This window comes from Chaetodon auriga, chromosome 9 (assembly GCF_051107435.1).
Source record: "Chaetodon auriga isolate fChaAug3 chromosome 9, fChaAug3.hap1, whole genome shotgun sequence".
Taxonomy (NCBI): domain Eukaryota; kingdom Metazoa; phylum Chordata; class Actinopteri; order Chaetodontiformes; family Chaetodontidae; genus Chaetodon; species Chaetodon auriga.
Window position 1 is genome coordinate 26264171 of NC_135082.1, and position 24805 is coordinate 26288975.

General features: G+C 44.8%; 1 protein-coding gene across 2 annotated transcripts; it reads right to left on the minus strand.

The window, feature by feature from the left end:
• Positions 1 to 24662, minus strand: pde6a (phosphodiesterase 6A, cGMP-specific, rod, alpha). Of its 2 annotated transcripts, none has more exons than XM_076739508.1 (24): positions 24591 to 24662; positions 23327 to 23660; positions 22667 to 22808; positions 18986 to 19138; positions 17656 to 17745; positions 17244 to 17384; positions 16200 to 16274; positions 15995 to 16059; positions 15167 to 15233; positions 12426 to 12473; positions 10458 to 10607; positions 9237 to 9380; positions 8534 to 8599; positions 8211 to 8357; positions 7986 to 8093; positions 7519 to 7628; positions 6473 to 6560; positions 6221 to 6321; positions 5747 to 5854; positions 5570 to 5633; positions 3133 to 3207; positions 1641 to 1724; positions 1117 to 1285; positions 1 to 843 (listed from the first exon to the last, which is right to left on the minus strand). In XM_076739508.1, the coding sequence occupies exons 2-24, from the start codon at positions 23653 to 23655 to the stop codon at positions 797 to 799; spliced, it is 2571 nt and encodes an 856-aa protein (XP_076595623.1). In that variant the 5' UTR covers positions 23656 to 23660; positions 24591 to 24662; the 3' UTR covers positions 1 to 796. The 2 variants fall into 2 exon arrangements, with proteins under 2 accessions (XP_076595623.1, XP_076595624.1); XM_076739509.1 differs by having other exon boundaries at positions 23327 to 23663.
• Positions 24663 to 24805: the final 143 nt, after the last annotated feature.

The following is a 24805-nucleotide window of genomic DNA, read 5'->3' on the forward strand; positions in this document are numbered from 1 at the left end:
TTCAGTAGGAAAATAGCGATTTATCTTGCAGTATGCAGTATCTATGCAGTAAGTCGACTCAAACTGTCAGTAATACATTTGGTATTCACAGAGACATCTATCATAGAAGCAACGTCCTCAGTTTCTTTTCATGTTGATTTACTTTACAGAGTCAGAAATCCTGACCACTTGACGACATGTAGACAAACAAGCTGAGAATAATGTGTCAACACAGCTAATGTCACAGGACCTGAGCCAAAAGTACAAAATAACTTGACATTTGATTCGCAGACAGTATCGACATGTCAGCCAGAGCTGCAGCCGTTTCCCTCTCTGTGTTACACGACTCTACAAAACCTGCCATATGATGCAAAACACCTGAAAAGGTTCAAATCCCTAACCATCAGAGCTACAGTCTGCTGACCGACTTACACCTTTTCTGCTATTATTTTCATCTTCTTCACATCTTACGCGAAAATAAGCATCTCGATCGACTTAAAGAGACTTGCATGGTGTATAATGCTGTGTAAACAGTGACTTTGAGGGTTTGCCTGAACACACCATCAAGCCACTGATGAGCATCTAATGAGTAATTCAATAACAAGAGATAGACAGGAAGAAGCAGTGCAGAGGAAAGCAGAGCAGCAAAAAGGTGGGAAGACAAATATCAGTGGATACGGCCGTATGAGACGCCCTGACAGGTGTTTTGAAGTGAGGGATGTCCTCTCAGTGAGGTCAGTCTCGCAGGTGAGATCTCAAAAATGACACGGAAAAAAAAGTGCTGGACCACAACCGTGGAGCAGGTGGTGTGGCATCTTTAGCTGAGACAACAAGTCTTTGATTGTGCCTGGGCTGCACTCCCCGCTGGAGGGAGGAAGGGAGCAAGGAAGGAAGAAAGGAAGGAGGGAAGGAGGGAAGGAAGGAAGGAAAGAAGACAGAAAACAGAGGAAGTTATTTTTTATCATCAAGTCTTTTTTTACACTTTCTACACTGTTTGTGTGTTATTCTGGTTACTGAGCTGCAGTTTCAGCATACGTTTCTCACTCAAATGAACCTGTGTGGACTGTTCAGGCTCAGAGACATTTCTGTCCCTCATGAAGTACAGAGGGTGTGTGTTCACGTCTGACAGCCTCTTACCTTGTTTGGCTGCCACAGAATTCTGAGCCGCCTCCTCCTTTGCTTTCTTGGCCTCCTCCAGTGCAGCCAGTTTGGCCTCGTGCACCTCCTTCAGCGCGTTCCACTCCTTCCTGTTGTTCAGCAGGCGGTCCAGCATGGGGGTGATCTCCACATGGAAACGACTGAACTCCTGGGGAGCAGAAGAGGAGGGCGAGTCAACCCAAATCGAATCACATCAAATCAATACTGCTTGTTAGATCCAAAGTATGAACATTTATTAAATCATAGAAATATGACAAATGAGTGCAAACAAAGTCGATTCTGCTAATCCAGTTGCACACCTGAACCATCTTGAAATAAAGTTACTCAGCCCAAAATGAAGTCAATACCAAGGCACAATGCCAACAATGCCCAGATTAGACAGACATCCTTCAACGTGGTCTTGAGATCAAACACAGCAGGTGTCAGAGCTGCATGTAAATCTGCTGTTTAGTGTTTGGCGGGTTAAAGAGAGGGAGTGTTTCTGTGTTTGCCAGGTGTCTGACCTTGTACACAAAAGCGCAAACGAAGTCGATGAAACCGCACTGCAGCTTCGGCAGATCATCTGCTTTGTTTCTGTCCATCATAGGCTGAAGGAGAGAGAGAAAGGCGTTATGACGACAAACGACACACACCGGAGTTATCGTCTACAGTACGATCACAGAGAGGGAGGATGCTCCATCCTCACTAACTGTTAATTCACCCACTTTAAATAGAAGAAATTCAAATCGTCCAATCAGAACCTGAAAGCCAAAAGGTCTCCTAAAAGCAGCAGAGAGTGAGTGCTCCTCACAGTCAAGCGTCACTGTCTTTGGCATGAAAGCAGGAAGTGCGAACTCTAGGAGCTCTACCTCCTCAGTGTCCTTTCCCAAGTTTAAATAAAGTTTGAATGAACATGTGAAGTTACATAAGATTCCCATTAGCGGCCACATCTAAAATATACCTGGTGTACCTGCACACCGGACTGTGAGAACCTGTCAGAGAAAGTTCACGCCGGCTCTAATTGCTGGCGAAATTGCCCACCTACATTTCCTGACAAAACTGTTCAAGTGTCGCAAGTTTTTTTTTTCTTGTCAGACCACAGTGAGTCACAGAGTCGACTGCTGGGAAAATACAAACTGATCAAAATGAAAAGTTTTCCCTGCTGACACAGATGCTATTAAATTCAGAGCACTGAGAGGTGAGAGAGTGTGGGATGGTGCTTCTCACACTTCAAGTGTCTCAAGGACACGAGGGAATGAAACAGGGAGGGGGGCACAGAGGCAGAATGGAGGAGAGAGAGCCGGGGGAGGGTTCGCTCGGCTGGGTTAGGGCCACAGTGTCCGCTCTTTCTGTATCAGTGCTCCACATAATGGTCTGTACATGGCTCCACACCGCCGCCACAGGGAACTAAATCTGTCTTTTCATTTCGTCTTCCAACTGCGTTTCTGTCTCTTGTTCTCCTTCTCCCTCCTCGTGTCCTTCCCGCTCTCCGTCCTAAATTGAAGCCCTGAGGAGAGCCGTGTCCTGCCTCCATTCCCATCATTCCTGTCCACCCACCAAATCTTCTTTCTCCTCCTCTCAAACTTTAGCTTACTGGCACAAAAAAAGCTATGAAAAACAAATTACACAGAAAAATCCAAGACCGAAAAATGACAATTCACAATCCAGACTGATGAAAGGACTGATCACACATTCAACGACTTTTTGCAGATTGTAGGAGTTTAAATTTGCATAATGAATTAGTTCAATCTATTCGATTTTAGCAAACAAACGTTTAGCTAACACTGACTCTTACAGCTGTAACACATCTAGTGATAATTACTCACAATAATTAAGCTTTATTGATTCTCAAATGGAAATCCAATTTTTTCATCTAGAGATCGACTACAAATAAAACCTCAGCGCCGTTGGAGCTGGAGGGGGTTTGGTGTTTTTGCTCTGGGGGTCAACAGGACGGATGCTGCCTCCATCCGTCCCTCCAAACCTTCTCTTTAGCATCTCTCTCTGTGTCCTTACGATGGGCTGTTGCTCCAGGACTGTCCTCTCCAGGTCTCCCTGCTCCCAGAACTCCGCAGCTACCGACAGCGCCACCTGCAGGGCGGATCAAAAACAGGGTGAATCTGTATTTGTAGGGCTGCAACATCACAAGTTCCCAGAACCCAAGACCTGATCTAAAACTCCAGATGCTGAAAAACAGAAGAGGAAAGCAGCGAGACGTCACATTTGACTCTGACTCTTACTCAGTGATCAAAACTGCTGTAGATATATTTTCCCTACGCTGACAGTCTAATAATTTCAGCTCTACTGACGCAGGCCGGCACATCCTTAAATTCCCATTTGAGTGGCATTTTATCAAGCAGGAAATCTTCCTGTTCACATTGTTAAAATGATCCTTTAAAGCTTTTACAACGTCCCATAAATGAGAATTCGCAGTTCATGAGGCAGTTTCAGGCTTTGTGTCTTGATGAGCTGAAAGCCAGTTTTCGTCTGCCTGCACAAACCTAAAGCGGAGCAACGTGAGATCTGATGAATAATATGTGAATTCTGTGTTCGGGGTAGAAACCTCGTTTTAGAAAGAGTTAGTCATCGAGCCAGATTTGGGGAACAATTGCCATGAGGCTGGTGCAGCCTGGAGACGGATACTGTGTGAGTGGGAAGCAGAGCTGAGTGAAAAAGAGAATATCAGCCATAAAAATGTCAGCAGAATATCTTAACAAGAACGAAGCAGCTCCAGCTTTTGTCTCTCCATAAAATCTTACAGAGGGCCGTGCATCATCACTAAAATCTGAGTGAATTTATTTGTACTTCAGAGGATTTTTATCGAAGAATCCGACCGTCTTATCGACGTAAATCAGAGCAGAGCTACGAGACTCATTTCATGCCAGCAGAGATTCACGCTGGTTACATTAAATTCTTGCGTTGAGTAGCTGCAGGTCTCTGCACACGATGATCGCCAAAAGTGGAGGGTTTCACATGACAGCTACGATGTGTTATCGCCGTATTCAGGGTGGGATTCACCTTTAAAAGGAAGGAGTTAGTCATCAGACTTCTTTTGGAGCACAATTCGCAGGAGGGCGTCCGATGCTGTAGATAGACACGCTGACAGTGTGTGTGGGACGCGGGGCTGACTCACCGGGTGCAGACGAAGGTGAGTCCAACCAGAAATAAATAAATGCCAAAAAATGAAGTGGAATATCCTAATTGACAGCGGCTGTGCAATGGGGGAGGAGTAACAGTGCATATATAATCATAACAAAGCAACGTACGAAGCAAATCACACGGTTCAAACTGGTCTCACAGGCGAAGTCGCAGAGCCGTGATCCCCTGAAAGCCTCGTCTTCAAAGGAAAAGTCAAGCACGGCGTGAGTCTGGAGCTGTGACCTGACTTCGCTAAGAGTCCCTCATTCAAAGGGACGTTTACTGTGAGAGTTATTTACTGTTCTGAGTGAAAGGGAGTGAAAGAACCTGGAGGAGCCAGCCTCATTACAGGGTGATCAAAGGTCTAAAGGCTGGGACCAGTTCCACCAGTGATTCTTTCCTTCTCAGATCGTCTTATTTGAATGATTTTTAGAGGACAGAGGAGATAAAATTACCCACCGACACACACACACACACACACACACACACACACACACACACACACACACACACACACAGACTGGAGGAAAATCTGACAGAACAAACAGAATTCGGCGTGCAGGAATACGTCTTTCTCCATCTGCTTATTCCGTTAATTATCTCCCAGCTCTTCAGATTTATTTGGCGAGTCATCGGGCGGCCCCAGTCCCCACCCTGGGAACTACTGTCCAAGAAACGTAACAGATTATTATCTTTTCCTTTCTGTCAGCAGAGGCTGCATCAAAGACTTCACCAGCACTCAACCAGCAGTGCTTTAAATCAACATTACTGGTTTTATTATGGGTTCTATGTTGATGCACTTGTTATGAGACTCCAGCTTATGTGTGTGTTTAAGAATGTGAAAATAGGCGTTACTGAAGAATAGCATATGCTTCCAGTCAAATGCAGGCAAATAAAGGTAAAAAATGACCCTCCGGCAGCGGCTGCCGAGCAGCCAGAGATGCTTCATGTTCATATTGATATGGCTGCGTGTGCAGGCTGGATGGCAATGTGTATATTACATAGTTAACTGAAATAAAATGCTGAGCCTGCCAGGCGGTGATGAGGGAAATGAAAAGCACCAAGTTGCTTTTGATGCATGAGGCCGTCAGGAGTCACTGCTGAACGCCGCTGAGAGAAATGGCAGCGCTGACAAAATGTCATTCTCTGTCTACTTCATCACCGGCTCCGCTCTCACAGAGCCTCTCCTGGAGCCCGTGAGCGAGTGTGTCTTATTACTGCGAGCGGCTGGATGTTTGTGAGGCTGGAGTGCCTTTTTACAGCTACTGCTGCGAAGTATGAAAGGACCTTGTGCAGCGATCACGCAGGTGTGTACCTTGCTCTGAATCTCCCACGGCTTGGCGATGGCAGACAGGTCACAAGCAGTCATCATCATGGCCCTGGAAACACAACACCAATGAGATGTGAGGTCTGTGTATCTCTGAGGGTGCACGCCTTTCTGTGTGTGTGTGTGTGTGTGTGTGTGTGTGTGTGTGTGTGTGTGTGCGCCTACATGACGATCTCTTTGCGCGTGGTCTCCAGCATCATGTACTTGGTCCAGTCGTTCCAGTTCTCGTAGGTCTTGGACTGGTCCACGATCTTCTGGAACATCGTCCTCTTCCTGCAGGAATAAAACAGGGCTCTCAGCTTCATCTCATGAGCTTTTCGAGGCGTGTGCTCGGCTACTGAACAGGCTGCAGGACGTGTTTCTGATATTAAAGGTATGAATGGTATGAATATGTATCAGCGTGTCTCACTCTCATTCAGTTTTGATCCTTTTCTTGTCTGTTATGGTGCATATGGAGTAAGAGGTGTGCCTCTGTGTGACAGGTAATCAATTGTTGCCTCTCCAAAATCAATTTATTGCTCTTAAATGTACCACTCAACCATTAAAAGTCATTATTCTATAAATAGCATTTAGACCATTGGAATAACACATAGACAGGCTGAGTCACGAATCAATGAATGGCTGTGTTCATGAACTGACTTGAAGTAGAGAGCCAGGTCAGTGGCGATGATGGCGATGTCCATGAGGTGGATGACGAGGTCGTGCTGACGGCGGTTCAGATTCTGATAAATGTTCAGCGCCTGAAAGGTAAGAGGAAGCTCAGAAGCGTCAAAGAGCGTCGCTGTAGTGATGCTTTACTTTGTACAGGTGTTCAGGGGCTCAGGTGTTAGTGTGCCCACCCCTGTATGAGTGTATGTGTGTGTGTGTGTGTGTGTGTGTACTGCAGCATACTTCATCTCTCAGCAGAGTCTTGCCAAACTCCAGATGGTGCCTTTCCAAGATGGAGGAGCCGTGAAGCTTCGCCAGAGGATTGCCAGACCTGGAAACGCACACACGCACACACACGCACACACACGCACACACACGCACGGTGTGTTGGGAGGTTACACTGCGATGAATCATGCATGTTAAACCCAGGGTGGGCCTGGCCTGCTGTGTCCGCGGCTAATGGCGGCTCTCATTAGCTCATCCATCAGCAGGTGGAGCAGAGCAGCTGGAGGTGTTTCTGGTCAATATCAGCTCATTGATGTTCTGCGTGTGTGACGTTAGCGTCGCCTGAAGGGCTGAGATCAGCTCGTCTGTACGCAGGAGGAGCGGCTGCTGTCACTTTGACTCAATTAAACGGCCTCAGAATAACCAAAGAGTCCGATTTCACAAATGAGAGGAAGGAACTGGGTCATCGCAGCGGGAAGCCATAATTAATAAAAACACATTTCTAATGTATCATACTGTTTACGTCTGTTCACTGTCTTTGATTTTAGGGAGCTGTTTTCTCTTTTGACCCCTGAGTTTATATTCAGTTCATAGTTTAACTAGTTTAAGCAACAGGTTTTCTCACTGCACGTCCTCCTGTTAGGCTTGTGTTTGAAAATGTGTCTGCTGCTGTATGTGACCACTGAGAAATCACCAGTGAGCCACTGCGACACACATGTACTGTGAAGGCTCTGTGTTTAGACTACTCGTTACTCAGCAACCTTTCTGTTCTCATTAATCAAACCCTGAAGCCTCAGTGCTCTCAGGCTGCTTCTGATATTAACTCCATGAAAGAACAGATCTTGTATCTCAATGGGATCTTTCTGGCTAAATATAGGATAAATAAAAGTAAAACGAGCAAACCGATGCTACAGTGACGTACAAACAGGCAAAAAGGTCAGGAGCCGCTGCCAGTATGTCAGAAACTTTCAAAGGTAAATTGAAAATAAAAAACTGATTAAACAGCACGCTGTCCCCCGCCTCCCCCGTTTCCTCCCCCGTTTCCTCCCCCGTGAAGCTCTTACTTCATCTGGTAGAGGTTGTTGGTTCCTCTGTGGTCAATATCGTGGCATAAGCCAGCGGTCACCATGGCCATACACTCCAGGTCAGTGTAGTAACGCTTCAGATCACCTGTCTAAGAGCACAAACACACACAAGTGACAAAGACACACACACACAGGGATTCCCAGCAGGGGCTGCAGTTCTATAAACAACAGAGACACTTGCTGGTTTCCTTATTAATGATCAGCTTCTTTTCCTTTACAGCCTCACTTCATTATTCCTCCCGTTTACACACACAAATGAACACACACGTATCACAGATACAGAACACTCCAGATGATGATACAAGGAGTGAAAGAGGAGGAGAGGGAAGGTGTATTACTCTGAATCAGAGAGAGGAGGAACAGGAAAGATGAAAGGATGAAGAGGAGGAGGAGGAGGAGGAGGAGAGTGGGTTTACTGAGTGAGTCAGTGTATGTGTGTGTCTGACCATCAGCAGGGTGAACATGGTCTGTCCCACGTTGAATCCATGTCTCCAGTTGTGGTAGGTGATCCTCCTGTAGCCTTTACTGAGAGAGTACACGAACCTCACCAGGGCCTGCAGAGCGCACGCACGCACACACACACACACACACACACACACACGTACAGAGTCACAGTGGTGAACACACACATTATTTGTTTTGAGCATCTAACTGGTTAACTGACCACCCACCTCTCTGGGAACGTGGAACTTGTCCACCACTTTCAGTTCGTAGTACATCTTGATGCCACATTTCACCAGATCCAGTTCACTGTGTTCAAAGTCACAGAAGTGAAACTCCAAGATCTCAGATTTCTTAGAGCTTGGCAAGACCTCTGACTGTGGGCGGAGACGGACAGAGACGGACAGAGACGGACAAATGTGCATAAGTTCATACGCGTCGCCTTCGTGTGGATTCCAGTGTGAATATTGTCAGAATTTTTCAAAGAAAAAAAAACTGTAAAGTTTAACCAAGAGCTCCCAGGTTGAATGCTACGCTACGTGTCGCTGGTTACCAGGATCTCCTCGAGCTCCTCCTCCTCACACTCGTCGGGCTCCTTCCCCCATCTCTCCCTGGTGTTCTGGGGAAACACACATCATCAACGCTCACCTTGAATGAAACGGTTCAGCATCAATCAACTGACTCCTGATCTGAGGTCAGAGCGGGTCATCTCTCTGCCTTTGTCTCCCTCCGTCCACTGACAAATCACCTCATAGAAAATCTGACAGCTTATTTCGGTTTATAAACGACGCTCGCTCTCCTATTTATATCATCCACATCTGCAGACCGGTTTGAAGCGGGCTGGGTTTGATCTGTCGAGCACAGATATCAAAGGATGAAGCAAGGCGCTAACTCTGCAGGATTGGGAATTCCATTTCCAGTGAAACTCTGCGCTCTGCCTCCCTCCTTCTCTCTATTTACTTAAAAATACATCCTTCATCTCCTCCCTGGAGCATCAATGTGGTTTTTATTTCATTTCAACAAAACCCTACTGCCCTAATTCTACCGTTAAAACTCTGCAGACCAGTGTCAAAATTAAATCCTTCACTTCCGAAAGTGTCTGGAAGGTTCTCGTCGGACTGAAACAACGACACAAACTTCAATCCAAAGTCTGTCTCCATGTCAGCCTTAAAAAAAAAAACACTTGAGGGGTGCATTTCTCATTGCAGTAGCTGGTTTGGTGCAGAGGGAGGCCTCGCTTTTCCACATTTACTCACCAGAACGTTCTGGATTTCATCCTTGCGACACTTGACGTGGTACATCACCATGTCCTGGAAGATGTCCTTCCTGTTCTCCAGCTTGTTCATCTTGTCGTAGGTGTCGGGGTTGAGCATGGACCAGCCCAGGAACTGGGTGAGAGACTAAACGTGTGTGTGTGTGTGTGTGTGTGTGTGTGTGTGAGAGAGAAGAGAGAGAGAGACACACACAGAGTAAACAGCCCATTACTGGTGGCATGTGTTGGAAAAACAAAGATGGACGACATTCCTCTCTGTGTTCAGCAGCACAGTGGCCATCAGAGCTCATCTCAGATGTACTTACTTTCCACCGGTGCCACTTTGTTTGCAAATGTTACTTCACTATTTCCTGAAGTGGATTTTTCTTAAAATCATATTCAAACGTCAACATGAAAATTGTTCCTCAACCTATTTTAAATTTGGTCTCCCGGCATTAAATGGCCAAAAACAAGCTTTTTCCCCACGGAAAACATCCCTTCATGCCTTAAAATGGCTTAACTGTCACTCAACACCTTTGCCTTTATTTAGTATGCGCTGGTCTCTGAATATGTGATTAGTCCCCGCCTCTGTCTCCGCCCACCGCTCACCTGCAGCTCCACTCATCAAACACTCACCTCTGGAAAACAATTCCAAAGAAGAAGAAGAGTGACTCGCACAGGGTCGCCTAAAAGTCGATGTATCAGAATAGTAATTTATGATCCGCTCTCTACAACGCTAGAAACAGTAAATCGATAACACGAGCCTTGAGCTCGACTTTGTTCTCGTGGTTCGGAGAGCTTCACCGTGAGTTGGTTCGCTCCTCGGCTATGTGACGTGTGAAGGCCTGAACATGTGAAGCCATGTTTCTGACGGCGTCACGGGTCCACTGCAGTTCCAAGGACTCGTGGCGTATTAAAAAAACATCCCATGAACATGTTAACGGGGTTAAAAACTCGACTTTCATTGGAGGGGGTCTTTGAGGAACAGCTGAGGATCAAACTGTCATGTCGGGTGTTTTCAGTGAATCCTGAGCAGCGAGGCAGATACAGAAACTTCAGTAAAAAGCCTCCAGGCCCAACGATAAATAATGCAGACGCTCTGAATGGGCTGAGAGTATTTATAAACCAATGAGTCAGTGCTGCCACACACACACACACACACACACACACACACACACACACACACACACACACACACACACACACACACACACACACACAGTACCTCCATCAGCGTTTCGTCCATTTCATCAAAGGGTTTCCCATCCTTCCTGTTATAGAACGTGGCCACACCCACGATCTCTTCTTTCTTGTTGACGATTGGCATAGACAGCACGTTCTTAATGGTCCAGCCGGAATCATCCAGAGGCTCTTTCTGTGCACGTACACACACACAGTTCAACAAGCTTTACTTCAGTGACTCTGAACAAGGACATGCTTCACCTGCACTGACACCTCAATATGTTTAAGAGCGTAACGTGGGACCCCTCTGTCCTCCAACCATCGTTATTTACGGACGATTCGTGACAGCAGGGAGCAGGAACGCTGCGGAAACGTGATGTCACCTTGCACATTCAGGGGAAACGTGAGACAATCAATAATTCACCTGCTTACTGTCCCTAAAATCTGAACATCCTGCAGCAGCAGTTGTTGGAGTCTCACTTTGGTGAACTGCCTCATCACAGAGCAAACGTTCAACAGTAACAAAGAAGTGGATTTAAAAAAACATTAACGTCATTCACTGGAAAATGCTTATTTATGTTATTTATAGTGATCTAGAACCTCTCCTTAAAACCAAGAGCTTTTCATACAGAAGCTTTACAAAGTCACAGAAAACAAACCCTACAGAAAGAGAAAAGAGGGGAGAAACGAGGTACGCTCGACATACAGCCCCGCTCAGAGGGTGCTGCTGATGCATACTGCTCCCCTTCAACGCACAAAGGAAACAGAGGAGCTGCTCACAGCTGGAGACAGCTCCCAATCATTTTTGGAATCAGGGTCGTATAAATTATTTCTTTGTTGCTGTTTGATTGAAATCTGTCGCTCGCATCGTATAACTTCTTGAAGTCATGAAACGGTGAAGGACTGCACTCATACTTCTCAAACAGGGTGCTATCATAAAGAGTGTGTAGTATTAGTTTGTATGAAGCAGACGGTGACATGACTCAAGGATGAAGGACAGACACGTGATCAGACGCTGACTGTCAGCAGAGCAGAACCAGGATGGCATCAGGATCAGAGTGTAATGAGAATGAAGAGAATGGGTTCTTTACTGGCCTCAGGAAACCAATTCAGACTGAGGAGGGCAGAGGATGACGAACACGTCCTTTATGGACGAGATGGCAGAATCTTTCCTTGTGATTATTCTCTGGTGGTCTCTTATAAGAGCTCATTATATCGCTAAGTTAGTTTTCTAATATGTCAACATGTTCTCAGTTCTGTTTTATTCACATCACTCAAGAGTAAAGGCTGACAAATATGCAATTACTGTAATCTGGCTGCGAAATGCTAATGTCGTCTCTTACTTAAAAAAAAAAAGGATGGCAGATATTGAGTAAAATTGCTTTCTTATCTCACAGCAACAACTGGTGTTAGTACACACAGATACGAACGTGAGGCCGGCGGTACCGAGCGTGTTCTTCCCTGGATAAATAAATGTTCAAGAACAAATCACATGAAGCCAAATCATGTGAAACGGGTTGTGGATGATCACATCGAGCGAGTTCATGGAAAACGATGGTGCAACAATTCACCTTGGAGTTGATCATTAGTACATTTTCATTTACCTGCATGTTAAATGCATTTGGAGTGTAATAAGATGCAGTATCTGTGCATGTCTGCAGGAGATGGAGACACTTTGACATCTGTGTCAAAGACGCGTTTTAGCTGCTGTTTCCTCTTTTCACTGGTCAGTTACGCCTCCTGACAGGAAGCCTGATTTCTTTCATTTATGAAGTTTTCACTGTGAAACTGCATATTTACAATGAAAAACAACTAACTGGAATCATCTCCTCACAGAAATTCAGATGATGGATTTTAGTCCCTTACGTGCTTTTCACAGCTTACAGAAGACTTGATGAAAAACTCGATTTTGTACAATTGCTGTCTTATTGATCTCGTCTTAAAGCTTCGCTGCAGCTGGGTGGTTTGTTTTGTTGATGCTTCGTTGAAGTAGAACAAAAAACTTGCTTACCTGGAAGTCGAAGAATTCATCCTCAGCTGCGTTCATTATGTTGCAAATCTGTTGAAACATGGAAATACGAGATGACAAAGATGAGGATGATGAGAGATGATGATCATAAAAATACTCAGTGTTTATAGTAAAAATCAAAAAGAAGAGGCTGTTGGGGAAGACGAGGAGGTGATCTCTGTTCTCATGTTCTCACACCATAAACTCCACCTTCAGCTGTTTGGCTTGAAGGACTTTTGTTCATATGATCATAAGTAGCTGACATTGTTTACTGGCCCACAGCGAATCCACTCAAAGCCCCCGTGTCTCATCCAAAACCATTAGTGTCAACCTGACGCGTCTTCTCCCCTCAATTTATGAAAAGGTTTCACCTCTCACATGATATCAGGAGGAGAAAAGGGGAAGATGAGGGAGGAAGGATGATGCAGAGTTGAAAAACGGCAAACGGCAAAGACAATGAAGGACAGGGACGCAGGAGGACAGACGGGTGAAGCAGAAGGAGGGATGGATAGACGAGCGGCGGCCGGCTCAGCGGTTTGGGAAAAGCACACTGTGATTAATTGCAACGGCTGCAGAAATTACAATTATACATCACAGCAGCGTGTGGGTGAGCGCGCTTCATTTCCACCACTGCGTGCTCCCTGGCAACTGTGTAATAGGCCTAATGGCGCTCTGCTCCTCTGACCGCCCGCAGCTTCCAATGGAGACACTTAGAAATAAGGATATTGTGCATGGGCTCCTGCACGGCAGAGAAAAGAGTTCTCCAACAGTCAGAGTGAGAAACGACGAGGAGAATTTAGCTCTGAGCTCAAAGTTTTTGTTGAATCGAGCCACATTCAGATTTTAAAAACATATTCAATCACTGAAATAATGCTGCATTTTATAGACTTTGCCTCCAAGACGTACTTCTGCTCACAAAGGGAGATTAGGAAAAGATAAGCTGTCACAAAAATATTAATATAACTGAACCAAATGAAAACAATCCTTAATCTACCTGCTGGACTAAAGCTGAGCAGATACACCAAAGTAATATTTGACACATGAACTGAAGTAAATCATCCACATATCCTCACACACTGCTTTGCTATAGACTTTATTTTATATTTATTATTATTTAATTTAAAGTTAGTATCATATACTAAAATGACAACATTCACTGCAGCTTTCCGAAACACAGCAACAAAATCTGAGGCAGTTTTTTTGGATTTTTTTGGGATAAACTCTGAACATCACAGCACTGACAGTAAACATCGTTAGTTTAGAGATGGTTTATCTTTGGTGACTCTGAAGACATTAAAGTTAAAAGGTCACAGAAGTCGGTGTGTAGACATTAATTCTCAATATGTGTTTGACTTTGAATCCTGAAAGTGACTCTAAATTCGGTCATCGTCACGTATAAACCTACAGCAGATGGAGAATTTGTCAAGTGCTTTTCAGCATGTCGTCTTTAGCGGAGAAAAGAAATGGCCAAACATTGTATTTGGATTGGCAGAAAACGGCCCACAGCTTGGTTTCTCCGTCTGTCTCTCACGCTCGTCTGCCACCAGAAATACACTTCTACTCTTATCAGCACAGCTGTCCACACTTTAAAGGCCCTATTTTACACTGCAGATACATTTTCTTCCATTTTAAAGGCGTAACTGCAGTGATCGTTCATTGGACTATTTGACACTGGGAAAACGCAGATGACCTACACACAGAATTGTACCTGAATGCATCCTATGCAGACTGGTGCACTGTCTATGCAGCCTGTGTAGACAACAGATTCACAGAGTCTCAACCTGGATAATTCCTGAAGGACTCGCTGATAAATGTTCACGGTTCATTCGTTCTTTGAGGCTCAGTGTTTCTATTTCACGGACCTGCAGAGGTTCTGTATGTATGCATCATCTTTATTATGAATAGAACTTTTTGTTCTACTCCCACAGCGTCTCTGACTGAATTCCTTTCTTGGCGACCTCCTCACTGAAGCACCTGTTGAACTCGCTGCAGCGTGTCGTTCTGAACGTGCTGGATGTGATCAGAGTTCACAGCTCTGTGTTTATGTTCGCTGACCATTTATTCATTATTCACTTGTTGTTTAATTCATACGTGTTTGGGCTCCAGGGAGGCTGAAAGGTCACATGTCAGTGCTGTCAATCATTGTGTACCCATGTGACAAAGACTCCTTTGTTAACTCTTTGGAGCTTAAGAATGTAAATGTGACGGCTAAATGACTTACATTTAAAGATAATTACAGTCTGTGCTCTCATTTGGTCTGATTCAGGGTCTTTGACAGCTGAATTAAGAAAATAATGCAGGCAGACGGAAAAGTTAGACACCTGCAAAACTGAGAAAGAATGATGAAATATGAAGTCACAGATTGAAGCCGTGCACAGCGCCGATGTGGAGGAGCCAAAAGTTATGTTTACATTCGTGCGTTGTGTTTCGTTGTAGGAGGTTGTCTGACTTCCAAACAGCAAGGTGGGACGTAAGGTTACAGAGTTCGAGTTTGATACCAAACACACGACGACAAGTTTCCAAATGGGAACTTTTTGTGTTTTAATTTGCCCTCAAGATGAATTAATGTGATGCTATCCAGTGAGAAACGTGTAAAAATGCTGTGTGAAATTCATGATGCCGCCACATAATTCTGCCGTGGTGCGAAAGTGTTCTTGTGACACAAACTGGATTTGAGAGTTTCTGCTCATTTCACAACATTGTGTGGGGAAGGAAGAGGACAGCATTTAAAGAGGAACACTGACCAGTCCAGACTCTGCCACGTAGGTTGGTAAACCGCTGATCAGGGCCCAGTGGTCTGCCGGAGGGTTCCTGAGGACGAACGCAACAATAATCATGTTACCGACAGGAAAACAAAGACTGAAGTGAATTACTTTCCTGTGCTGTGTTAACAGAAACGTGACTTTGCCAGGGTGACGGAAATTATGTGAAATCATTCAAATCAAATTGAGCATGAACAACTTTCAGTTTACACAGGCGGGATTATTCTGCGGTGAAATGTTTGGACAGCAGTTATTTCTGTTTACAAGAGCAACAGTGTTGGCTGATAGAAAAGCAGCTGAGGGTGAGGGTCGCCCCCAGAGGTCAGCGCCTTCATCTTTCCGTCGGGGAAACGCAGATCGTGTTTGGTTTTGTCAGAGAGAGAGAGAGACGACATTAGTGTCTTCTTCTCTGTGATAACCAACCTCAAACACCTTTAAAGTGGCCTGGTGAGCTTCCCTGTAAACAAGCGTAAGTTTACATCCACTGTCACCATAACTGGCTTGTGTGCATCTAACAAAGTTTTGAATCATCTCCTTTCTCAGAAAACATTTGCAGACATTTTCCCTACAGCTCTGAAACCTTCAGTGTTTACATCCGTGTTTACTCGCTCGCACTCTTCTTCTTCTCTGCCTTTGTTGGTGCTCCCTTTTGTCTCTTGGCACATTAGATCGGTGGCACAGTGCAACACAATAGGCAGGAATGTGCAGTGCAAGGACACAGAAAACAGGGACGCACTTTAAAAACCTCCTTCAACTCTCGGTCAAAAGCTCCAGAGGCGACCTTCAAACCAGATCTGTGCTGAGACTCACGGTATGACTTTGATGTCCTCTTTGCCATGTAGGATGTAGTCAATCAGCTTGTAGAAGATAATTTCCTTGAGGAGACACACGACACAACAATCAGAGAGTGACTGTGTGAGTTTTAGAGCTGCCTCGTCATGGAGGTACGTTTTGACCTGAAGGTGGCACCACAGTAAATGAGCGGTACTAGAAGCAGTAGTCAACGCTTCCTCACTCTGCCATCAGGAGTTTTGGGTCCGTCATATGGTGGAACTTCTCCCATCAGAACTGGCCACAGATCAAAGAACTCCTGCACAAAAACACGAAGAAGAAAAGATTTAGAGTGAGACAACAAAGCGGACACGTCTGCGTCTGTTCCTCCTTCATTCAGATACACTCACTGCAGATCGTCGGTGCAGCCAGCACCACCATTCTGCCTGAAAATGCTAATGCCAGCAGCCTCTTAGCAGTGTGGAGTATTTCTGTCTTCACAAAGAGCAGATTCCAAACATGAGCCACTAGTTTTGTTTGTTATTCTTAAAAACTGGATTCATGAAATCCAGTGTTGTTACCAGAGAGCCATCTGTGCAGGCAGACAACATGTGTTTGTTCTCAGATAGCAGGTGTTAGGAATCAACTGGCAGCTGCTTGTAATTAGGTGACAGCCACAGCCAATAAGTAGTATTTATGACAATATGTTAGTTATCACAAATACATAGGAAATGTAGCACACTGATCACAGGACGGTTTTACGTAGTATTTATTTCACTGAGACAAGACACTGAAGGAAAAAAAGTAGATGGAGACAGAAAAGTCTGAAAATACGTCGTCCCAAAGGAGGAGAAGGAGAACCAGAAACCATGTCAGACGGGATGAGAACGGCACAAACACAGCCAACAAACATCAGCAGACACACTCAGGATAAAGTCTGTCGAGGTTTGTTATGACACGATGGTTCCTTCACGATGGTTCCTTCAGCTCAGAACATCGAGGTTCCCGAATTCAAGCTTCTGAGAACCAGAATTAAACCTGAACTGTAGGTTATTGCTCTCAATCTGCTTTTACATGAAGTACATTAGTTTGACTGCTTTACTTCATTCAGGTGACCTGCTCCCTAACGCCGGGGACGAGAGTGAATCTGAGGGAAAGGCTTCTGATATTTAACGTCCACAGCAGTGAAACAGTGCAGCACAGATAGAGATCTGCAAACAGTGGATTAATGGTCCTGTTTGGTTTCCAGCTTAACCCTGACTCTGCCTGCGTGTCTCTGCTGACCCACCTTGGTCTTGGTCATGTCCAGCAGACCCACAGAGTAACGGTCACAGTTGAGGAAAGCTCTGACTGTGTACAGGGCCTTGTGGAACTGCCTCTCGATGTCCGTGAGCTCTTCAAACACCTTGCTGGCCGACCACAGCAGCACCTGGACGATGGAGTGGAATACGTTCATGCACACCACAGACCCTGAACATCTTGTCAAACACGATTCTATGACTGTCTTCCCATCTTTATTTTCGTCTTTTGCAGAACATATTTATGTCATCAAGAGTGAAATAAACATGGATTCTTCTCGCTGTCTCTAATAAACTTCAGATGTGAGAGTGGGAGGTCAGATGTGGGAAAACTCAAATGAACTGAACGAGGAATTCAGATGTCAGAGAGTAAACGGAGCTCTGCATGCTGTGCAGCCTCACCTGTCCCCTCCTGGTCTCACAGTTGTGCAGGTAGCTCAGGTGGAAAACTCTCAGGATCAGGTTGGCAAAGTTGAGATACTTGTTTAGAGTCTGGAAGAAAACAGCAGACGTTCAGCTGCTTTGAGTGAGAAATGGATGTGACTGTTTTTTTTAGTGAAGACAGAGCAGGTCACACCTTTCAAACAGCAGATTATTTCATTTTTGTGTGAAACATTCTCAACAGTTCCCTGGTTCAAACTGCCATGTTTGATGAAAATGTTGTTTTTCTGGGTGGGATTTGGGCTGCATGCCACCGGGGCTTCCAGGTGATGGAGCACACCTTCAGGCAGCTACATCAGAGGTCCACAGCTGTTCTGGCACTGGCTGAGAGGAGTCACTGTCCAGTGGTTAACGTGAGGCCACACTTTGATTTAAGGATTGTTTCGCAGCTTATACATCTGACCGACTTTGTGCAAACACTTCACGTCAGGCTTGTTTTGGCAGTGAGGAATTGGAAGTGATTTTGCGGTTTCTTTTCCTTGGGACTCTTTCATCACGGTGGCCGAGCCCTTCGCGCCCTCTCTGACAGGCCTCTGCTGGCTGAAAAACCACATCAGCTCCTGTTTCAGTCGGATAAAAAACAGCGACTTTAAGTTGTTCGGGTGTTAAAGTTTAACCGTCGATCAGATTTAAGATTTGGACAAATCAGATCTCTCATTTTGATATCTGTATGTTTATCATCTATTAATTAACAGGGTATCTTAAAAACTACTTAACTTTCAGCGAGATGTTGTGGATTGATCAGTTTAAGATGAACTGATCAATTTAAATGACCTTAAGTCAAAGGTGAGGAGTCATAAAATTTAATATTCTCCAAAAATCCTGGACGCCAACAGCCAATCAGCAACATTGTCTTTATCACTGTGTGTATTTTTATTCATATCTGGATCCAAATGCAGGTTGTGTATTTGTATAATTTAATGAAATGGAAGGATACTGCAAACAACCGGTGATGACATCACCACTGGAGAGAAACAGGAAATACAGAAGGTTAAAAAACATTACATGTTATCAGTTAACTTGATAAAAAGGTCCTGGGATGCATGAACCCAAAAGGGCTCTGAAGGAGGAGGAAAATGCAGCAGATCAGCTGCATCAGAGTCGAGACAGAGCTGACACTTCATCTACGTCACACGCTTTTATGTGGCTCTTAAAACAGAGCTCATTAATGATTATTCGGCAGACTGACTTTAATTGTGTTGGATCGCTGTCCGGTCAGGCAGCCAGTTACTAACAGACAAAAGCAAAGGGAAACGCATGCAAGCTGAGGGGAGACAGTGTCACGTGTTACCTCTTCATCCTTCGCAGTGAAGTGCGGCCCGTCCAGCTTATTGACGGCCATCATGACGGCCACCATGTCTTTACCGTTCATGATGGGGATGGCGAGGACGTTCTTGGTCTGATACTCGGTCACTTCATCCACAAACTCGCTGAAATGAGGGCTCTGTGAAGAGAGGAGAGAGGGTGTATTCGACTGTATTTAATTGGCTGTTCTTTGGCCCTGCACCCCTCAAAACGTCCAGACTCAGCTTTGATGACACACCACATCTATCTATGAGTGCTGCTAGCTGGGCTTTCCATTCTCTGCAAACTCAAGCCCCTCTCAGCTGCACTCCACCTACTGCTCCTCCTGTACAGCAGGGGTCATCAATTCTGTTCCTCCAGCGGTGAAACTGAGGAAGAACGGCTCATTAACTGCCAAGAAGGAACAAAAACCCGCGGAGAGCCACCCTTGGGGGACCAAAAATGGGGACAGAGTCCTGATTTGGGTAAGGCGAGTAAGTGAGTGTGGTCATGTCCAGCGAGGTGTTTGTTCGGATCTTAGAAAAGAAAATACAGAAAATACACAAACTTTATACTTTTACACAGATCGCATGAAATCTAATTCAATCAGTTTGGAATTATTCAAGTAAATTACGATTTACAACCGATTTTTGAGGCGGATACTGAAGTTGATATAAATTTATGAGTTTAAAAAAATCAGTTATTTTACAGTTTAAAAATAAACTTGTCACTGTTTTCTGTTGGACAAACTACAGAATGTTGAAACTTTTTCAAAACATATACTTTACAATGCTGTGCTTCAGCTTCTTGTCATTTATTGGCTGATATCTGCAGTAAGCTATCAGCCAAGCCCACCAGGCTACGAGTTAGCGCTGCTTCCTCTGCACCTTTACCAAACACACACTCACATGCAGGAGACAACTCCTCAAAATCAAACATTTGCATCATTAAAGTTTCATCCATCAGCCTCAGAAAATATAATACTGCTGCTGTCACAGGCAGAGAAAAGAGACCTGAGCAGCATCTCAAACCCTCTCCTCCTGCCCGGCTGCAGACACAGAGCGTGGAGCTGCAAGAGAAGGAGCTTTCATGGGTTTAACGTCGGCGCGTGTCGCACTAAATGCAGCAGAGTAAACAGTGTAACGTGTTAATTTGTGCGTCTGTTTGAGGGTCAGTGATGAGATCTGAGCAGTCACCATCTCACACCACAAACTCAGCTCGTGCTTAAAGCTGCTTTGCACAGGGGAATGTCTGATGTGCAGCAGCAGGAAATGAAGGGGAAAATCACAACAAGAGAGAGACACAAAGCTGGTCCTGGATCAGCTGCAGCTCTACGCAGTTTAAAAATGAACGTGCTCCAAAGACCTGGGCAGTTTGACAGCTTGTTATTGGGTGACCTTTGACCCCCTAAAGCCCAGAGAAGTCTTCATCCTGCTTGTTATCAGCTGAAGCTTTGCCTTGACCTTTGCCCAGCAGCTCTACACTTTAGGCTGGTGTCAGAAAATCCTCAGTAAGGGTTCAGAGATTATTTATTTTATATCTGTAAATGAATTTGTTAAATAAATATGATAAATGCGCAGTGAGATGAGAAAACATGTCTCACTCATCCATAAAATGCGTAAATGTTAATCTGTAAATAAATAATAAATGCAAATAAAGAAACACGTCCCAATAAATATATACAAATGTAATAAATACAGAAATAATCTCATCTAAAGTCTGCACACACACATCAATACATGAACTTCCTCTCTGGCCAATTTAGCTTGTCGGTTAGGACACAGGAAGTGGATTTTACTGAGACAAAAGTCTGCTGGACTGAAACACAATACAGTGCAACAGAATAGATTAAAGGTGTGTTATAGTGCTGAGTCTGTGAAAATGGCTCAGGTCCTGTGTGACCTCTGGGAGTAATCTGGGATCGCTCTAATTCAGAGCAGATTAACGGGCTTCATCTGCAACCTCCCCCACTGACACTGTCCACGTTACACACACACGCACACACACACACACGCACACACACGCACACCTCAAATAACAGTCAGGGTTATTAGTCTGTAAATGATGTGATAATTAAATTCACTTTGAAGGAGGCGTGGATAGAAGAACGGTGGGAAATGAGGCCAGTTGTTGTTCACTGCATAATCCCAGTGACACAAAATCCCCATCGTCCATTTCCAAGAATCCTGACTGGTTGACCGGCCTGACTGGATTGGACTGGGATAGAAATAGAGACAGAGACACACTGATTCCCAGTCTCTGCATCACTGTGAAAGGCCATCCTCAGTGCATTAGCATCATAAAGCCAACCAATTATATGGCAACATTAGCCTTTCCTTCGCTGTGACTGGGGAGAGGCTTGGGGGCTTTGATATTGTTCCAGTTGCCACATTTCCCATCGCGCTTTCATGTGTTTGTGAGAGGCTGCGGCGTGACGGACAGAGGTTTTGAAGAGCACCATGGCGTTTGTTCTGTGGCGGCTCACAGCGAAGCCACAACCGGTCGGCCCGGCGGCAGAACCGACAGATAAAGACCAAATCAGAACAATCGGCCGGGATCTGCTTTGTTCGTACATCAGCGGCTGAGGTTTCTAATCTGCCATGAAAGGAAGTGATTGAACTGATACGGAGGAGGGCTTGTAATCCATCAGTTATTGTGGAGTGGGCTGCTGCCTTATTAACTGTAAATGTCACAATAACAGTTTGTGCAGGAAGGAGGGGGTGGAGGTGAAGTTAGTGGACCTGCAGTGGCACGACACACTTGAAATGTACATGGGAATAAGCTCGCCAGCCTTTTCCAAATGTCAAAGGTATTGGCTATAATGAGATTGAGCTGGCTTTGGTTGGAGGGAATTAGCAGAAGGGACACTGTGGTGTCCAGTCGCCATCTGGTGGCCAAACGGAGGCAGAGCAACAACACACAGGGCTTCACACCCTCCAACACAAGGATTTCAATGTCTGCTGAGCAATTAACAATGTTTATATTCGTTTTCATTAGCAATATTACCATTTTATTATCTTTTATACTCGACTTTTGCAATAATGTACATATATTTGGTTGATGTTTTTATTTTGTATTTTTTATTCCCTTCTCCGTCCCCTTTACTGCTGGCTGTCTGTAACTTCCCCGGCAGGGAGTTAGTAAAGTTATTTTATCTCGTCAACTTACGGAGGAAATGGTTGCTTCCCTTTTTTAAACGGATTTTGTGGAAGCCAATAGGAAGAACATGGTAACAACAGGGTGACATGGTTTCATTCTGAGTATATAAACGCCTACTGAAGCTGCACTAGATCAACTTTAAGAAGATATAATCCTGTATGAGTAACCGGGAGGAGCTGGCCTTAAAGGCTTTGGGCTTTATTTTTTTATGCAACAAGTGAAAGTGAGGGAGAAAATGAATTGGAGGGATAAATTTGCCACATTTTACTGTTTATATGTCAAATAAATAATAATAATCTTATTTACAGAGCACCTGTTAAAACAATTACAAAGTGCTTTACAGCAAAAACAAATCATGAAATTACATAAAATCCAAAACGTGAGATATAAAACAAGATAAATAAGTAAAATAATTAAAACAAATAAGAAAAGTGAGATTTTCTATGTGAATAACTGAACGAGTGTCGTGGTTCTGATGGCCACATGAGTACCACACACACAAAAGAAACACACTCAGTCGTGTATGTACCTCCGCCACATTGGGAACGTTGACCAACTTTTTGCTGGACGCCACGTGGCCCACGATGCCGAGATCCAGAGGGTACACGATCTCGCTGTCAGGCGGCACCAGGCAGTCTTCAAATGTCGCATCTTTATTAACATTAAACAACCTGGAAGTGAAGAGCAGCACAGTGTTACGACGAGCAGCTGGTGAGCAGCTTCTCATCTCAGGAAGCTTCACATTTTCACAGATCGTCTCAAAGAGCCGCCATCTGAGCAAAACCCGAGCACCGAAGAGGAAACGTGAACGTCCCTCGACACTTTGAGCAAGGCAGCAGGAGCAATAACAAGAAGTACCAGAAAACATCTGAAGTCATCTGCTAACATCCCGTTACTTAATGAAGCTGCCACATGTGAGCGTCTGGAACTGCATGAGCGTGAAGCGGCGAGCTGGAGAGAAACAGCATCTGCGCTCGTTCATTACGATTCCCTGAAGATTTGTCTGAGATGATTTTTGTCCAAGCTGTTTCCCACACTTAACCGTTTCCTTTTCATGAGACCAACATGCGGAAACGCGTGCAGTCAGTCACAGACGTCCATGGCAGAGGAATATTATCTTTACGATATTTTGACTCAACACAGGCTCTCTGACGGTGTTGGTGAAACATGAGAAGAAATCCTCAGTCACCTGGTTGCCAGCTCGGCCACTCCATTCCTCTGCCGGTACATGAAGAGGCTCATGCGGTCGGCCCTCATTATGAAGCTGAGGTGTCTCATGAGGTTGAAGATGGACTTCTCCATGTTCAGGTTGTCCTGGATGTCCCGCACCAGGTCGAAGAGGATCTCGCTCTCCTCCACCATCGTCAGCTCGTGGAACTTGCTGATGTCCACCATTGCCTTGCGGTTGTTGTCCAGCAGGTCTGCGATGACCTTAGGCCTGAAGTTGATGTCGTAGTACTGCTTGGCGAACTGTGGATTGGCGTCCAGGAACTGCTCTGCTGCCGCTGCGTCCACCATGGCTGCTGCTGACAAGGAACAATTTGAAACGGAGGGTGTTAATGCTTGGGGGGGGGGGGACTTTATTGACCAGAATACTTTATTGATCCCCGAGGGGACACCGGGTCAGCTGCAGTTGCCGCATTGGACAATAGTAATAAAACAGAAAAAGGAAATAAGAAATATTGTTGAGAAAATGTAAAAATATGCACAATATAAAAGAATATAAATCAACCATAAATAACAAACAGTGTATCAGGGGCTTCGCTGGAGTCGGGTGCTGGGACTGACCCGTACAGCGAAGGTGCTGTAAAACCAAAACAAGGAGCTGAAAGGTGCTTAAAAAGCTCAGTAGAGCCGCAGATAATTCTCCAGTGGCAGATGACTGTAACTGCGCCATTTCCCCAAACAGGCAGACACAGCAGTATTCATGTAGTGAGTAAATACAGTAATCTCACACGAACCATTGGTAACCTGACTGTCTGTCTCCAACATGCTCTTGCCTTGAAAATGGACATAAACAAGTTGAAACGGTAACTTCTTTAGCACACACTGAGTATTTCTTAGCTCTGTCAGCACTTCTCTTATCAGCACCGTGAGCTTATTGTTTGGCCTGTTTATCAGTGTGTTCCACTCTTATTCTTACTTAAACAAAACAGCACTTCCAGCTGTGATAAAAGCGAAGTGGCTGTCATCCCTGTAAATCATCTTAATAACGACATAGACAGCACATTATTCTGGGCAGTTAATTAGATATGTGTGCTATGACAACATGACACGTTTCAGTTAATTGAGTGCTTTCCTGTGATTATCTGACCCCTCTGGCTCTTGATTCTGCATGTCATCTCTTCCTTGTACTCCACATAGAAAGTCATCAATACAGTTATGAAAATAACAATGTACATCTGACATCAGCGATCCAACAGATTATTTTAATAGGAAGCAAACAGTCCTACCTGATAAAGTCCTTGTATTGTCTGCAGCAAAGTGTATAATCCCTCTGTCTTGCTAAACAACCCCGCAGGTGCCTGAGAAAAGAAAAGGGATTACCAGGATGGTTTTAAATGGTCATGTGTTGACATAAGCCCGCATCCAATTACAACACTGGGCTTAACGATACCTTCCAAAGATTAATGACACAACCTGGGATTCCTTTCTCCGTCTCACTGTG